This window comes from Ambystoma mexicanum, chromosome 11, assembly GCF_040938575.1.
Source record: "Ambystoma mexicanum isolate Mex_15411 chromosome 11, UKY_AmexF1_1, whole genome shotgun sequence".
In the NCBI taxonomy this organism is placed as follows: domain Eukaryota; kingdom Metazoa; phylum Chordata; class Amphibia; order Caudata; family Ambystomatidae; genus Ambystoma; species Ambystoma mexicanum.
Window position 1 is genome coordinate 1,122,884,474 of NC_090934.1, and position 18,534 is coordinate 1,122,903,007.

At 43.4% G+C, this 18,534-nt stretch overlaps 1 protein-coding gene across 2 annotated transcripts in view; it reads right to left on the reverse strand.

Moving 5' to 3' along the window:
- ALPK3 (alpha kinase 3) overlaps window positions 1–18,534 on the reverse strand; it is a 1,238,914-nt gene that overhangs the window by 1,090,224 nt on the left and 130,156 nt on the right. Inside the window, exon 2 of one of the 2 annotated variants that reach the window (XM_069624456.1) lies at window positions 8,553–8,591. The exons of the other annotated variant lie outside the window; for it this stretch is intronic. Within the exon in view, the coding sequence (XP_069480557.1) occupies window positions 8,553–8,591 (39 nt within the window). The remainder of the gene's footprint in view (window positions 1–8,552; window positions 8,592–18,534) is intronic. 2 annotated transcript variants of the gene reach the window in all.

Below are 18,534 nucleotides of genomic sequence, written 5' to 3' on the forward strand. Positions count from 1 at the left end.
ACATGAGGCACAATCAAAATGAAGCAGTGTGGTCTAAAAGCAACATGAGGGACAATCAAAATGGAGCAGTGTGTCATACGAACAACATCAGGCACAATCAAAATGGAGCAGTGTGTCATACGAACAACATGAGGCACAATCACTATGGGCAGTGTGGTCTGAGCACAAAGGTGTGCACCATTGGCTTGGATCGGGGTGGCCTGATGACAAAAATAGGTAAACACAAGGTTAGGGTGGACAGCTCGGCGTTCAAAGTGGGCATTGCAGAGTGAGTTCTGTAAAGATGGAGTGGTCGTGAGGCGCGCGATGATGCCACTTACCGCATGATGGGGAGCGGTGCTGGAGAGGAGCAGAACATGTTGGAGAGAGGTTGCACCTTTTGGCCGTATTGCGGCAAGGATAAGCGAAAACAGTATTGGCCTCTGTCCTTTCTACGAGGACCGGTCACGCCTTCTGAGGTTTAGGTGTGAAAGCAGATTGCGCTGGGCCTTACACGGTGGGATGGAGAGCGGATGCAGCGCTGCGCCTCCAAACGCTGAACAGGCATGGAACAGGGCGTTTACCTTCCGGGCCTTCACCGGAAGGGTATGAGCCGGCTTCCGCCTGCCGGTTCTAGCCAGCTGGTTATGCATCTGCAAACGTTGCTAGGCAACGTGTCGAGCCTCGTTGTGGTGCCGTGATAGAGGTTCAGCAACTCTAATGGATGCCTCACGCTTTGTGCGCGTTCAGATGGGCATTGCAGGCAAAAAGGTTAAATTAATTTATGAGGTTTCCGCCTCATGGGTGCTGCAGGCTGCGATGTGCTCACCTCACAAGGAGAGTGCCTGCAGTGGGATGCTTCAGGGTCGGCGGACGATGTACTCAGCTGTTTAGCCGTCGGTGAAGCTTTAGCTGTAGGGAGAGCGGCTCCTGCCCGCTCCTTGATGAGACTGCAAATAGGTGGAAGAGGCATGGAACAGGGCCTTTACCTTCTGGGCCTTCACCGGAAGGGTATGAGCTGGCTTCCGCCTGCCGGTTCTAGTCAGCTGGTTATGCGCCTGTAAAACGTTGGTAGGCAACTTGTCGAGCCTCGTTGTGGTGCCGTGAGAGAGGTTCTGCAACTCTAATGGATGCCTTGCGCTTCGTGTGCGTTCAGATGGGCATTGCAGCTCATGGGGGCTGCAGGCTGTGATGTGTTCACCTCACACGGAGAGTGCCTGCAGTGGGATGCTTCAGGGTTGGCGGACGACGTAGTCAGCTCTTCAGCCATCTGTGAGGCTGTAGCTGTAGGGAGAGGGGCTCCTGCCCGCTCCTTGATGAGACTGCAAATAGGAGGAACAGGCGTGGAATAGGGCCTTTACCTTGCGGGCCTTAACCGGAAGGGTATGAGCTGGCTTCCGCCTGCCGGTTCTAGTCAGCTGGTTATGCATCTGGCATTAAGGCAGAGTTCATTGGCAGAGCACCAGTTCTGGATAGCAGTCAAGCAGTCAGGAATGAGAGAGGAAGGAGAGGAGGAAGAGGATGGCAGCTTAAAGGAGAGCTGTGTGTCATCTGCATAACACTGGAAGTGAGGGGAGAAAGTGGAGATCAGGTAGGCCAGGGGGGCTAGGTAGATTTTGAAGAGTCATGACGATTAGGATAGAGCCCTAAGGGACGCCACAGGTAGAGAGTGAGGTGGAGAAGAAGAAAGGACCCATTTGCACTTGGGAGGATATGTTTGAAAGGAAGGAGGTCAGCGACGCCAGTGCGCGGTCTGTGATGCCTAGGGTATCATAGAAACGTTTTCTGAGGATGGAGTGGTTGACTGGGTCAAAGTCAGAAGATCGAAGGAGGATCAGAACAGAGGGAGTGTTTGAGTCCAGGTTTGAGAGCAGGTCTTCACAAGTGTTGGTGATTATTGAACCAACTAGCCATTTCGGTGATGAGGGTCATTTGGGGTGTGACCAGCTTCTCCATGAGTTTGCCCAAAAAAGGGGTGATGGAGATAGGGCGATAGTTAGCCAGGCAAGAAGGGTCAGCACACAGTTTTTTTAGGAGAGGGTGCACATATGAGTGCTTGAGGGGTTGTGGGAAGGAGCCAATGGGAAGGGAACGGTTACAGAGGTCAGCCAAGTCTGTACGAGAGAGGCGATGTTGTCCTTGATGGTTCTGGAAGAGCAGGTGAGCACCGGTTTAGAAGAGACTTTCATAGGTCAGACAACTCTAGAGACATTGGGCCTCATTACACAGTAGGCGGTAAGGGTTTACCGGTACCGGTAAGGGCACCGGTACCGGTAAACCCTTACCGTCTTACTACGAGGTCCCTTTGCGGGACCCGACCTTAACGGCTGGTTTCACCAGCCGTTAAGGAACGGGCCCGCAAAGGGACCTTGGTGCTAATTACGGTACCGCAATTTGCGGTACCGTAATTAGCGCCTTCCCCATTCCCATTGAGCCCTATGGGGGCAAAAATGGGAATGGGGAAGTGCCTTGGTGAATGGGGAATTACCGCCCCCGCTCACCTTGGAGTAGGGCGGTAATTCCGCCATCCACCAAGGCGGACATGGTAAAATACCAGCGGCAACCTTGGCGCTAATAGCGCCATGGTTACCGCCTACCATGTAATGAGGCCCATTGTCTGGTGCAATGGGAGAGAAGGAGGAGAGTAGGGGTAGTGGAGAGGGGGGCCAACAGTGCCAACAGAAGGTGGGTGGGGGATAGGGGAGCAGATGACAGTGAGAGGAGTTTTGGAGGAAATGTGGGTGGCCAGTGCAGTACACAGGGCCTGGGAGGGAGGTGGAGAAGAGTGGACTGCAGTGGGATTGGCAAGTTGCTCGCAGATTTTACAGTTCAGCCATATTATTGGTGGCCACAGTGATGCCGGCCCGGACATGAGCCCTCTTCTTAGAGCATATGGCGAGATGATATTGCCTTTGCAGTAGGCAGGGGAGTTGCTAGGTCTGGAAAAGACCCGGGGCTAAACAGATGTCAGAACTGTTGGGACTGGGGGCTAGCTAGTCTTCTGGCTGTAGCTCCTGAGATTCTATCCGGGGCTACAACCAAAAGATCAGGGGCTATAGCCCCCTTAGCCCCCCCCTAGCAACGCCCCTGGCAGTAGGTGGCAAGCCAGTTTGTCAGAGGATTATCTAGGATTATCTTCCGTTCAGCATCTTTGCACTTGCGTTTCAAGGCTGCTAAATCAGAGTCATACCAAGAGTTACATTTGGAGGCAGGCTTCATGGGGATCCTCATGATGGGGGCAAGGATGCCCAAGGTGTTGGAGATAGAACTATGGAGGCTAGCAAGATCAGAGTCAGAAGGAGAGTCAAAGGAAGGGGACCGAGGAGGGATGAAGGTAGAGGCAAATGCAGCGACTGACACGCGCTTCATCAGTCGAATGACGGAGAAGGAGAGTGGCAGTGCAGGCAGAGGCATCGTCATGGGACAGGGGAGCTCCAGGTGGGATGAGAGGAGAGAGTGGTCAGACCGAGAGAGAGGTGTAGTTAGAAGGTAGGAGAGAGGGATGGCTGAGATGAGAGCCTCCAATGAGTGCCCGGCAGAGTGGGTACGGCCAGAGGGAAGGGTAGTGAGGGAGAGATAGTCGCAGAGGTCATGAAAGAGTACAGTAGTCACATCCATACAGTCCAGATGGATGTTAAAGTCCCCAATGAAGATAGGTTTGGGGGAGGAGGCAAGAAGAGAGGAAGAAAGGTCTGCCCATTCTGAGCGGAAGAGGGAGCTGGATCCGGGGAGCCTGTAGATGGCAGCGAGAGTAAGGGAGAGGATAGGCGAGACAGGCTGTTGTCAGGGGACAAGGGTTACCATGCCACAACTCTTTTGACCGGACCATGACAAGTCAGATAAGTTTACCTTAATTAGAATAAAAAGATGCAGATTTGGACATACGAGCAGATTCTGACCTACCAAATAAAAAGGTGATGATGTCAAAAAGTTCTCTGGCTTTCCTTGTCTATTGTGTCCAATAATTGACTGTTAGGACAAAAGCAGTACAGACCACCATTGCTATTTTGGAGCCAGGCGGGCTTTTCATGGTGTTGCTGCGGCCCTGTCAGCAAGACTGATCATGCATACTGCGAATTTCAGCATGTGTTGAGCGAACAAGCTGAAGCACGACTGGCTTTGTGAGCAACTTGCCAACTCTGAGGTCTGCATTCCACGCGAGACAATATGGGGGCTAGAGACAAATGTACTCGTATGGCAGCAATTCTCACTGCGCAGGCTGGGACCCTGGGTAATCCTGCTTCGTCATAATATCTGGTTTGACATTCTTGCCATCTATAGCAGACCACATCAAGGGGTTGTTTCCCAGAGCCTCTGGATCCCCTTGACAAGTGACTTCATCATAAGGCATTACCACGGTCTCAGTTCTGTCTCTCTGATAACAATAGAAACCTGGACTCCAAGTTGCAGAATTCAGTGATTCTCTATTCAGTCACTTTATCAAGTGGGGTTAGGTACTTTCACTTTAAGTTACAGTAATCATGGTTCCTCAGGAACTTTACCTCCAAATGTGCATGCAGTACGTCTTCTTTCAATCACTTTCTTAAATGGCTCTTGTAACCTTGCCTCCAAGTACAGCATTCACCTTTACTCCTGTCAGTCACTTTCTCGAATGGCTCAATGAATCTGAATTCCAGCCTGAAGTGTTTCTACCTTCAATCTCTCTAGTCTTAGCTATCCTTTGAAGCCCATTCACTTTTAAATGTTCGATGTATTGTTTTCAAATGTCTTCACGGTTTAGCACATCATTTTCTCTCATCTCAAATCCCGCTCTATTCTCCTCGCCCTCTTCGGTTTCTGGCTTACTTTCTCTTAGTTGTCTATCGACCTCCTTGTTGTTCTTTTTGCTTTCTTTCCTTCTTTCTACTTGTGCCTAAGCACTGGAATACAATAACGAAACTCAATTCTGCCCTTTCTTTGTAACTCCAGGATGAGTGAAAACTTCATCAGAATGCAATATAAGGCATCAATGGAAAAGAAGTCTTCAGTTGCCATTGAAAATGTGCATTTTGCATTAAACATCCCTATAACAAAAACATTGTTAACTTTTGGAGGGATCAAAGCATTGTGATGAAGAAATGTATGTAGTTTGCAACTAGCAGACTTCATATTACAAGGACACAAGGCACATACATATTATTTTAAAACCAATATATAGGGGAAGCCAACTTGAAGATCTAACCTCATGGGTTTCAATTATGTAGCACCCAATAATATGCCCTCTATTCAGCCATACACTTTTTTGTTTTGTTTATTGGTTTATCAATCTAACCTTTTACACCTACAATCGTATACAATAGTTACATTTAACCATATCAACATCATAGATTCCCAATAAAATTAATTATCCGACTCACTAAAAACAATCAAATAATTTACACATTAAATAAAATGTTCGATGGAAGGCATTGCAACCCTGATTTCAAATAATACCACCTTTGCAATTGCCTTCATATTTGGGATCCTATTTCCGTCCGAGTGCATTATTATACCAATCTAATCGTAAAACGTCATTGATTAAAGTCATCACAACAATGCAAAGAGAAATTTTAATCCAACTCATGATCCTCTCCAGATCTCTGTTTAATTATTTACATAGGAGCCTATGAATTTGGAAAAGTGTAACATGCATTTATTTTTGCAAATTTTGGCAAGCCAAGATCAGATGGTCTAGCGTTAATTGCACTGCCATCTGCTTGCAATACCCAACTCTTCCTTCACATCGGCTCTGACTAATATTGCGGGTGGGGTGAAGGTTAAGCCTGAACCTGTGAAAGTTCTACCTTCACCTGCAATTGGGAGATTTTCTTAAATAGGAGTGGATGAAACCAGTGCCTTTTTCAGTTAGATACGAACAATATATCTATTTATATTTTGAAATTGCATCTCTAGTTTTGATCTAGTTTAACTGTTGGAGCTTTGACACTTAAATGACGTTCAGTCAGAACACTGTCCTTCGCGTCCATGCTCTGCATTAGAATCTGTATCTCTTGAACCCAACTGTTTACAACCGCACATGACTGATTGATCATGTTCACAAATGATTTTGTAAAAAGCAAGTCATTTGGGGGTAACATCACCTTGGTATACAGGATCAAGGATTTCCACTGCCAGTATGATTCAAGAGATCTTAATCCAAGTTTGCATCATAGCTACACGATCAGGATTACTTTGGGTAGATTTAAAACTGTTCTCCAGATCGTACCCTGCAGTTTATTCCATTGGGCTCTCAGCGGTTGAGATTCCGCTGCATACATCAAGCAGGGAACAATGTTTCCCCAGTAAAATTTGAGATGGGGCAAAACAGAACAATTGCTGCATCCGTCATCTATTTATTTTATCTGCGCTATAAGAAGCAGGATTTTCATATATGCGTCATTATAAGGAATCACAAATTATATGTGGTGTACAAAATATATTCCCAGATATGTTCATCTTGCTACTTGTTCTAGATTTATCTCCTTCAAGTAACAGACAAAATGACTCTTTCTGCTCTTTTAGAATTAAAGATTAAAATGTTGTATTTTGAAGTTATTTTTTTCTGTCAATATAGTAAATGAAGTGAAAACCTCCAAGTTGCATGTATACATCATTCATGTTTTAAGTCAGGGTTTCCTAAATGCTTTAAGTCCAGCTATGTTCCAGGAACACATGGAAAATATATAATGCAGGGCCACATCCTCAAGAGACAGAACAAAACCATACGTTGCCAAATTCTGAGAGCCAGGACAAGCCGAAAAAAGTGTCAATCGAAATGACTTTTACCAAATTATTTGGGCTACTATTATACAAAATTTCCCATCGACAATCTGAGACCAAATAATGAGAAACATATACCAGTTATCTCCTGGACGCAAGAAAACTTCCAGTATATAGAGAATCCTTTGAACCTGAGCTAACCTCGTGAACATCGGTCAACATCACGGGTACAAATAGTTTGATCACTATCAGCAAATTGGTTGAGAAAATCGAATACGTTCTTCAGTGCAAGTTGATTCTGATGACATATGTATTATACAGTCTTATACTTTCATTATGACCAGAAAAATGCATAAGCCTTCTGGTATTTTCAAGAGAAACTATTAGATCTTAGAGAAGAAATAAGATTCTCTAACTCAACTAGGTCCTTATTAATGTGATCCATAAAATGTCAAATCTAGTGTTGAAAGTTACTTCTTTAGGCTCCTATTTCTTTCGATTGTCAACCACAACCTCCTTCAGTCCGTATTGCGTTTGCATTTCCACTGCAGCTTCCTTGTGTGCACTTTCTTCAAGCACTTTTGATTGATGTGTTTTCGCCAAATGGAGGTCGGAGGGATGGGATGGGGGACTGGTTAGAGAGGAGGTATGGGGGGCGAAGGGGGCGGTTTAAAAAATAAATCGGTGAAAAAGACATCCAAAAAAGCACACGAGAAACGTGCACACAGGAAACTGCAGTCAAAAAGCAAAAATAGAACTCTTCAGTTTAGGACCCAAACATGCTATACATTCAGGCCTCTCTGGATAAAAATACAACAGTTCTTTATCAGAAGTAAACCCCCACCCCCCTTTCCTCATGTTATAGTTTGCAGAGAGGAGCCACAACCCACAGAGGAAACCCAGCCATCTCAGCGGGATGGGTATCAAATGTACTTCAAGATGTTATGTACGAAACGGACATGCAGAGCGGAGGAATCTTTAGTTTAAAAGGATGCCGTGCCTGGTTGTGTAGGAGAGGTTTATGGTCCATTCCCATCAATGGCCTCTCACTTGAAGCCATTGGACACACCAGTAGAGTTACCTGCCTCTTGTCCGTCAGCCTCATACCATGACCGGAGGATGCTTTGCTCATTCCTACCTTCAGTCGATGGGATAAGGGAGCATCTGCAAAAACCAAATCGGGCTCGAAGGCCACAAGGGCGTCCCTGCCTGCAGATCACGCAATTGGTGTTTCAAATGTTCCGAGTAGTTGGCAGCCCTGCTCCTGGTGCTAACAAAACAAAGAGCTTAACCTCCATTCTAGGACTGGAATTAGTAAAGTACATTACTCCCTTCTAGACTATGTGGCGGGAAAGGACCTGCGTATCTCCAGCATTTTTAATAAACTATTTTAACTTCAGTTTTATAAACATTTTAATGCACGCAAGAGCCCCTCGGTCAACGGCAGCAGATCAGACAAACGATACACCGGGGAAGGATGCAGGAATACACATAGCAAGCAACGTTGAAGGGGATTCTACATTTGAACACTTCCATTAACACTTATACAAGAATGACAGTTCAGTCGGCAACTGGACTGAAACATTGAACAAAAAATAATTTGATATGCTGAAACGAAAAAAAAGACTTGTAGGTTAGCTTTCCTATATGAGAAAAGTATTTCCAACTTGCCTTCTCTATACCAAACCATACTTGGAGTGCTTCAAAACACAAGTATTAGATGCACTTGACGGATGTAAACGCAGTTTTAATAGTGCTTTCCACAAAACAACAAAAACAACCGCTCAAAGCACTGATTGTTAGTAAATGAACCCAGACACGTTCCTGTAAAAGGGTGTCTGCCCAAAGAAAAGAGGATGGAATGCAGGCTTTACCTTCCAGACTGGTAGTGTGACAATCTGTTGCTTGACACGCTGCAGTAAGCAGAAATAGGCAACAAAAAAAAAAACGTTAAGCAAAAAGCATTGGGAAAATAAGCAGTAATAAAGTTATATGCAGACATGTATCAGCTAACAAATACTTGTGCAAATTAGCATCTCATTCATCATGGATGACCCATCTGGCTCGCGCTGCGTGTTTTTTTAAAAGGCAAATTACTGAACAGCAAAAGATTGCATCTAACCAACACATTACAATACTAGTCACCTTGTCACAAATTCTTTTGTAAAGATGTCATAATTCATTATGAACCCTGTATTGAAATTCTTAAATATGCATGTAGAATGGCAATCAATTAATGATTGTACCTATGCTGCCATGCCAGTCACAGTTACATAATAACAGTCAAAGAAAATACTTTAGAAGGAAAGTTCACATGCTACACATTAGTCTTTTTGTCTGATTTCGTTTATCACCAACCATAACTTTAGAAAAGATGGGTGAGTTTCACACACAAGGGCATTTGCAGAGTAGGCGAACATATGGCAACGTCTAGGTACAAAAATGCACAAAACACTGTATTCACAAATTACACGTGTCTTAATGATTGAGCGCAGGGTGTACAATACTAGGTTTCTATTTTTTTTTTTTTTGCAGTTCTATTGTAGGACAAGAAGTAAACTAGGATATTTACCACTTTACTGTGTTACATTGTTGCGATGCCCTTGTTATTGGTTACCTCACCTACTCATGTTATTCTACCAATGGATTGTTCTAGTCGTTTGTGTCACTGTTTTACTATTAAATAATTAATAAAAATCATTAAACAAAAAAAAAGGTTTCACTACTGCATGAACCCACCAGATATTAGCAGATGTTGCTGCAGTTAACAGGGCAGTCATTAAAACAAACAAGTCCTCTTTAGCAAAACTATGGGAAGCTCTTTGCGTTCCATAGTTGCCCAGAGTTTAAGGAGAAAAACCTAGTCAATGTTCCATGTGCTATCCAACAAAACTTCGTTGCATATTCAATATATATATATATAACTCCCTACACAATAAGCATCAATGTTACATACATTAATTTAATTCATAACACTGAATATGTTATTCTTGTACATGCAACAGTCACTTAGACAGACTCCTTATTCAAATTGTTGTTTCAAACTCCAAAATGTATATATTCCAATTATCACTCCAACTTGACTCCCTAACATTAGTCTTTGCAATAATATTTAATCGTTTAAATGCATAATATTGTTAACAAACCGACCAAAAATGATGTAATGTTTTGATGTGCATCTCGTCTTAATATATTTTCAGTCTACGTGGACTTATTGCTATGCTCCAATTATTTCATAAGAGAGGAGTTTTGTTTAATATAAATCTCATATTTTAGCCATCATCTTATTAGGGCATTTCATACAATATTTCCCCCATTCTTTAAAGTTTAAAGCCCAGCAATATTCATAGATTACCAGTAAGTGAAGACTGCTTTTTCAATTGTAAGAAGCTGCATTCACAATCCACAGGTCACTTTTATTACATACAACCTTTCCAAAGATGTGGCTATGTTCTCCACATATTCTTCTTTGACATGTATCAATGCCAGGAAGTCATGACCTTCACTAAAGAAGTTACTGATCATTTTACATCCACCTTTGTGGTACTGTCTATTCAAGGTACCATCATACATATTCTAAGCCACCTGCTCATACTTGATCCTGGCAAATATCATTCACCTTCTCTGAATTACAACTGCAGTTAGCAAGCTTATAGCTAACTCTGTTCTAATTATTTGTACCGGGTTTCCCAGAGATAAACCCCACATGTATCTTCTAGTTTATTTGTTCTCTATTTCTATACTATACCATAAGTTATATTGGGAGTTACTGTAGCACTATACATTTGTAATAATAGAAGGCAAGAGTATTCACCATACTTATCAGATGATTTTATTTTTTGTCAAAGCGGGAGTTACCTTGTTTTTTCCTCTTTTGCCATGATTCTTTGGGGGGTGAAGTGGGGGGGGGTTAGAAAAAACAGGAAAACCGAAATATATAAATTCACCCACTACTTCTCATTTATTAGCCTGCAATTTCCATTGTTTTGGTAATTTACAGGTTTCAAAATTATGATTTTAATTTTTTCAAAATGTAACTCTACAGCATTTTTCCTGGGAGTACTTACTCAACTTCCAAACTACACTGAAGCCACATTGTTATCTTGTCCAGGAGGATCACATCATCTGCATATGCTAACCACAAGCATTTCAATAGGCCAAGCTTTGGAAGGTAAATATCCAGTTTCCCTAATATCTCGCCAAGGTCTGACAAGTAATGATCGAAAAGAAAAGGAGCAAGGATAAACCGTTGTCTCACTCCTCTTGCCATCAGAATTATTTCGGTAAGTGTGCTTTGCCCATTGAGTCTCTCACTTGCATTGTGTCATTCTTTGTAAAATCATAACTAGTCTTAATGGGCCCCCAGGTTTTATTTTACTAAACAGTTTCTTCCAGTGTCAGTCCCTGTCAATAGTATTGAATGCAACTTTAAAATACAGAAAAGCTACAACCAAAGGTGAATTTTTAGCATGACCGGTTTCCTGCTACAAAATATTTAAAACAAAACCACTTATCTGAGTTCTCAAACCCTTTCAAAATGCCCTGTAGTTTTCGAAGTAAACAGGAGGAAAATATTTTACCAGACTCATCCAATAAACACATTGGGCGATATGTACTAGGGTTTGTACAACAGCCTTTTTTTTTTATAAATGGGTATTATTAAACTTGAATTCCAAAACAGAGGTATTGTGGACAAGTTAATACAGTTTTTGAATAAAGATGCTAAAACTATGGACTACATATCTGGATTAGATTTAAAATACCTGGTGGAAAACCATCAGGTCCTGAAACTCTTGAACTTTTCAATTTCACTGTAACAGTATTTACCTGTTCTACTGAGATTTGTTCCTCTCATTTTGCACTTCACATAAATTATATTAACATATATAATTTGCAACTGCAAAGATGGCTTCAGGAGCTGTGGCTACTTTAAAAAAAACATGCAGCCTGATATGAATATTTAATCCCATGATTACTCATCAGGTCTTTTGGGGCAAAGCGTGCCCTTGGGTGGTAGCGGTGCATGGTATACATCAACATAACATAACATCACATAAAGTACAAATGAATGAAAAATGTTAAAATGTTTCTTTAGAAACTTCACACATAGCACTTTTGCTCGAATTTGCCCAATTCCAAAGTTTCCATAATATACTCGGGCACGTTTTAAGATAATTAGGGGGTGAATGAGGGTGTTCAATTAAATCAATACACTTTTCGCAACCAACCTCACTCAGTCTGAATCCGCAGACATGCTCGTGCTAATGAAGTTGAATGCCATTTCCCAAACATGACTTCATTCAGCTTTGATTTATATGCCTTCATTGCTATTTACACTATGAAGGAATTCCTACATCCAGGGTTATCCCAGATGTACAGGCTCTCTATCATATTACACATTTTCATTATAAGTCTAAACTAAGCAGGAATGCTCGGCCATTCACATTCAGAAGTCCTAGTGTGGGGCTCTTATATCTGTCTAAATGTGGTGAGAACCACAAACGAATCCAATATTCCCGGTTTAAAAGCAGCCATAGTTTAAATGTTCATTCTACCCAGTTCTAAATAATTTAGGTAAGTGTAAAACCATTTTGGGAAATGTAGTTTTTATATTTTCGATAGCTGCTTGTTTGGGTGAGAGGAGTAGCCCGGAACTCAGTCCCCTAAAGCGAGGACTGTAGTGCTTGCTTCTTAAACATTTTCAGGTTTGAGGCAACATCCCTGTTGTCAGATCCATTAACACATTTGAGAACCGCTGAACTGTTGCCTGACATAAAAAAAAGTGTTTTTCTCGATTTAGTCATGCCAGTTACACTGGATGGATAGTCATATTCCCAAATAACCATAACATGTAATTTCTCAAAGGTGTTTCCATTGGGAGTGAGATCTAATTTCTTTAGTTTCCATTTCCTAAATGAAGAGACCCTTATTTTGATTAGGCCTAGTATATCTCTACACCTTTTTTACTAAAAAACGTATTAGTTTTGGAATGCTTTTTAAAAAAAAAATCAGACCCATTGGGGATTTTGAAATCAAAACGGCATTATCTGTGTATAATATGCCATATTTACCAAAGCCAGTGCCAACACACAACCCTGTCTTACACCCCCCACCCCTCAACCAGGAATGGGTGAGATGTTTCACACCCCTCACCGTACCTGACCTTTGTCATTTTAAACTGTACAAATCTCCTGATGGAAGATCAGAAAATATACATTTTTCCCATAGTACTTTGCTAGGTACGCCATCAAAGTGGTCCATCCATGAATCAATCAAAGATAAATACAGTCACTCATACAACATATAACATATTTCAGAAAAGATCTAATAATCGAAGCCACTGATCTATCCTGATGGTCCCTGTTCGTAAATCGCAATGTGGTAATTAATTAAAATTCTTTCTTCCAGCCATGCCTCCATGTGTTTTAGAATAGCCCAGCCATATACATTCCTCTATCCATCCAGAAGGGAAATGGAATGGTTTTTACTTGAGGATTCATACTCTCCTTTTTTTTTTTTTATAAATCAGCACCATCTCTACAGAATCCCATGAGGGGCAAACGTGCCTTGAATGATCAATTGCCTGGAAATTAAGTTTTAAAAATGAAGCTCAGACCTTTACTTCTACCTTATCTGCATGCACTGATAGCTTATTGGGACTGGTCACTGTGATGCTGGAAATGCATTGGAGGGACAGGGCCTCCCTGTCCTTGTCCTGTAGTCCTTTTTCATTTGTGTTCTGTATTGTTTTCTGCCCAGGAGTCCATGTGGGACTCCTGGCAGTGCAGCTCTTCCTGTTTTTGGTTTGGTGTACAGACCCATGGGATACCCTTATGGCACCCATGGGTGGGGGGGCAACCCTGTGCCCCTAGTGTATGTTTTTGGGCACCTGTGTGTGGCCCACACAGCAGGGTATGGGCTGGTGGCAGCTCCATGCTGAATTTGACAGGTGCTCTGAGTATCCTCCATTTTGGAATACCCAGGCCCTGCCATTGGAATCAGTTGATTCCTGATAGGAAACAAAACGGCCCCTGTGGCCTCTTACTTTCTATTGCCTGATACCTTGTTTTCCCAAAGTCCTGGGAAGCCCTGACACTGTCCTTTCCCCCTGACTGGCTGTTGGATGCAAGTTCCATATATGGTATTGGTGTGAAGTCCAGGCCAGACTGGCTGTAGCCTTCCCTGTGACTGTATGTTCTGGGTACACCCTGTGAGTGGGACCTGGGTGAATGGAGTGTGTGGCCAATATGCACTTCTTGTTGTGGATGTCTGGTTTCTGGTATGAGAGACAAAGGCTGAGACAGCCCTGCCCAAAACTGGCATGAATGCAGTGTGTAGTGTTGAATGGCTGGGTACTTGTCCCAATCCACATTCCTTGTTGTGAGTGTCTGAGAGGGAGGAGTATGGCCTGAATGCACTGTATGCCTGATTGGCTGACTGACTGCATGAATGCACTTCTGTATGATTGGCTGCTGAGTGTGACCCAACAGTGTGGATGAGAGACAGAATAGTACATATGGGGACCTCTGAGCACTGGAAATAGTTCAGAAGCTGAGTTGACACTTGAAGAGTAACTGGAACTACTTATCCTCGACGCCCAGCTGAAAGAAGAAGAACTGCTGCTGCATTTGCTTCGACCCAATCCGAAAGCTGTCGAGTTCGTCGAGGACTGATCCGAGAGAGTACCTGGTTAGGCGCCCTCTTCCCGTGCTGCGAGGGACCATCGAGCACCGCCAACCTTCGCCGAAGCTCCCTGGAAGTCAGACCTTGAAAGGCTGCCGACCGGAGACGGGGACCGCTGAGGAGAATGAAGTGAAGCACCTGGACATCGCCGCTGTCGGAGTCCATTGCCGTCGACCAGGGTTCGGAGTGTCACCGTAACCGCTGGAGGCCCGTCGAAGCCGTGTTGCCCAGAAGTGGGGACCGCTTGACGCTGTGCCGCCAATGACCGGAGCTGCATGCTCCTTTGCCTAAGACTGTTGAATCAAAGGACTCCCTTGTCTGCACCGTCGATCGCTTCATCCTGCTGGAGAAAGTCGAGGACGCTGATGCGCGAGGAGAATCTGCCGGTGGGTTTCCCGCCACCCAAAGACCACAAAGACTTTGACGACTCAACACCCTTGTTGGTCCACAGTTCTTCAGAAACTCTTTGCGGTCCTGAATTATCAATCGCCGAGGTGCCCTGCACACCTCATCCTCGCAGGACGTCGCTGACAAGCACCGCCAGGATCAACGGCGTGGTCTCGGCACCCTCAAACTTTTCATCAACCCCGTCGACGCCAAGTTCACCTTCTTCGACACCTCTCGACGATCTGTGGCTCCTGTTTTAAAGGGAGTCACTCAAGAAGGATCCATCAACGCCTCGTCGAAGAACTCTGCTCCACCAGGTACATTGGGGGGGGGGTAGAAGCATTATAGAAGGAAATAAGACTTATAGAACAATATATGGACTGGGCTTGTGTTATATCTTTATTTTACAGGTTGCCCAGGTGGGGGGATCTCCACACAGAACTGTGTCTAGTGGTAGGGGCCAGTATTCTGCCAACTGTTCTAACCAACTGCTTTCCTCCTATGTCTATTGTTGGTTGCCTTTATTAAGTTATCTGTGTGACATATGACCAGAGTATAGTTGATGCACTTTAATGAGATCTGATAATAATTGTGGTACCACTTTAGAACTGCATATATTTACCATTGTTGATTTTCTGAGCACAAAGTGAGTTATTGTGATAGTGTACATAACCTTGAATATTAATTATATAAAGACTGTGTTTTAACTAATACAGTGTGTGGACATTCCTTTGTGGGGGTTTGGGGACTACACTGTACTTAAAAACCAGCCTGCATCACCTCCTGAGAAGCTAGGCCTTGATTGCTCGACTATGTTACCAATAATAGAGAATCTTGCCTGGGTTGTTCCTCTGTGCCTCTCCTCTACCATATATAGAGCAGAAGTATAGACACCCCTACAGTCTTTACAGTCACCTTGCCTGCTTTTTGACATTTCGTTTGCCTCCGAAAGTCTTAAACCAGTCCTCATCTACTCTATGCAAAAACACTTTCTTCACCATATCACTTTTTTCAAATAATTGGGCAATACAGCTTCTATGATAGTGGCCTATTCTCATTCAACAAGCCAAAAATTACTATTCTCCAAAAGGCACTGGAATTTTTTGTTTTGATAACAAACTGGAGGGTTGCCATCTGCCTACCACTTGGGTTTTTTTTTCTTCTAAAATGTCTTTGTGTCTCACCATTGCATCCCTGATTCAGGCTTAGATTACTTTGGATTCTTCCGTGCCTCAAGCAAATCACTTTTTGCTTTCTTACATTCCGAGTCAAACCAGGTTTCTTTTTTGATTACTAGCTTCTTGCTCACATTGACACGTTTTGCTAAAGAGGGGTAAAAAATACAAGTTATTTCTTCATATATTCCTTTTATGGTTGCAGTTCTTTTGGAATAGAATCCAGAACATGGTCCAGTACTGGGACCATTTCTGCATTCATTACTGAGAGAACTGAATATTCATAGTATCCTATCAACAGCGGCTGTCCCCTGATCATGTACATTTCTCTGGATCCCGAAATATAAAAGGACAGTGGTCACTCATTCTCGGTTCTTTTGACTACTTCAAAATTCTTCATACATGACAAATTAGCTAAATTCATTAGTATTTAATCGATATAGCTCTTCTTACTCCTCCCGATAAAGGTAGGTGCAGCTGGGCTGTGCCCATCAGTCCTGCTGATATAAGCTCTGAAGCCATGTCATTTCATGCAAGGGCCATTCTAATGGCAAGCCTAGGTTGTCTTGCATGAGGATTAGCCGTTAACACAGGAGCAGTCACTTTATGACTACACAAAAAATGTAGTAGTACAAAGTACAAGGTTTAAAATCTGGGTCGTAGCTGCTTCTGAATTAAGAGGCACACAAACTGACAGTATCGGATTATGGTTCCCTGTGCTTATGAAATGAAAATACGGCTCCCCGCTTATCTCCATCAAACCCCTGGTGCCCAGTAATGACGTGACCAGGGCACACTCTTGAGTCTGAATTTCAGGGATTTATTTGCTTTTGTTAGCCGTCTACTTGTAGTTCAAATGGGATGACCACTCTTATCTTCGCCTGGCCTGTTGGCATCACAAACTATTGTGCCCTGTTCTCATGAATTTGTCTTTCAAAGGGCACAGCCCTACCTAGTTTAGTTTAGTTTATTTATTTGTAAAGCGCACCTAACCCTGAGGTAACTGAATGCATGAACTTGAGACATAGTTACAAAAGCCTTGTTTGCGAGCCAGTTCTTTACTTTGGCTCTGAAGGACCTGATCGAGAGAGGCAGAGAGTTCCAACATTTGGCAGCCAGAAATGGGAAGCTGGCTCCTCCAGCAGTGTTTAGGTTAAACCTTGGGATGCTGAGGCAGTGTGAATAGAAGGATATGGTAGGTCTGGCTGGTTGATTTCTGGAGAATTTATCTGAAAGATTTCGGTGCAGTATTGGAAAGACATTTGTGTGTGATAGCAAGCATGCAGAGCAAGATTCTGTCACGAACCGGGACCCAGTAGGTGTCCCGTCTGAGACTTGATATGTGGTGAGACCTAGGTATGTTTAACGCTGCCCTCAAGGTGTTATTCTGTATGACCTGTAGTCTATTAAGGTTTTGTTCTGAGGAACCTAATAATAGAGAGTTGCAGTAATCTAACTTAGATAACACTAGGGCCCTAGCTAGCGTGATGCAGCTGTTAGGGGACAGGTAGGATGTGCATGCATTGATAAGCTTATTAGTGTAACCAGTTGTGGAGGCAGTAGCGCTCACTTGTTTCTTGAGTGAGAGAGTGGAATCTAGATAAACTCAGAGGGTCTTGACCTCCTTAGCAATCTTAATGGTGTTACCGTCAATGTTGAATGATGTGTAGCGGGGGTCAAGTTTGTTTAGGCGAGCTTGGGTCCCAATGATCAAGAGCTCTGTCTTGTCATCATTGAGACACAAGCTGTGGGCAGCCACCCAAGCCTGTATTTCCTGGTAAATTCCATTTATCAGGATGGAATCATTCTCATAGCAACCAGTGAGCGCAATGAGAACCTGGGTGTCATAGGCATAATTTGTATAGATGACACCCATGTTGTCAAGACGATCAAAGAAAAGCTTAGTGAATATGTTGTAGAGCGTCAGGGAGACTCAGGAGCCCTGGGGTACTCTACAGGTAATAGGGACTGGCTCGGCTGAGGCTGTGAAGACTCTAGTGGTTCGGTTTGATAGGAAAGATTGGATTCAGTTTGATGCGATTGGGGAGAAGGCAGCAGCTGTAGTTAGGTGTTATGTAAGGATCTGGTGATCGACAAGATCGAATGCTGCAGAAAGGTCTAGCAGCAGAAGTATGGCCAGCTTGCCTTTAGCTTTGGACTCATCCATTTGGTCTGAAGCCAGATTGACGGAGACCAGATGTTTTTGGATTTGTATATAGGCCACTCTGTCCAGTATTTTAGGAGGAACGGAACATTAGTAATGGGCCTATATTTGTTCGGAATGTTTGGATCTAGATCTGGTTTTTTGAGGAGGGGCATAACCCAGGCCTCCTTGAGGTTATTAGGGACTAAGCCAGCATTAAATGAAGAGTTGATCACGGTCGCAATGAATGGGACCAGGTCTTTTGCACCTTCCTTGATGACTGGGGCAGGGCAGATATTACCCTGACACCTTAAAGGTTTTAGGTTGCGGATAATGTATTCCACTTCCTTCGGAGTGACTGGAGAAAAGAAGAAGGGAGGGCAGGTGGAGGGATGAGGATCCAATGGGATGTTTGTATTGGAGCTGTTGGCCAGACTCGTTTTTTTCTCTATTTTGGCTTGAAGCATA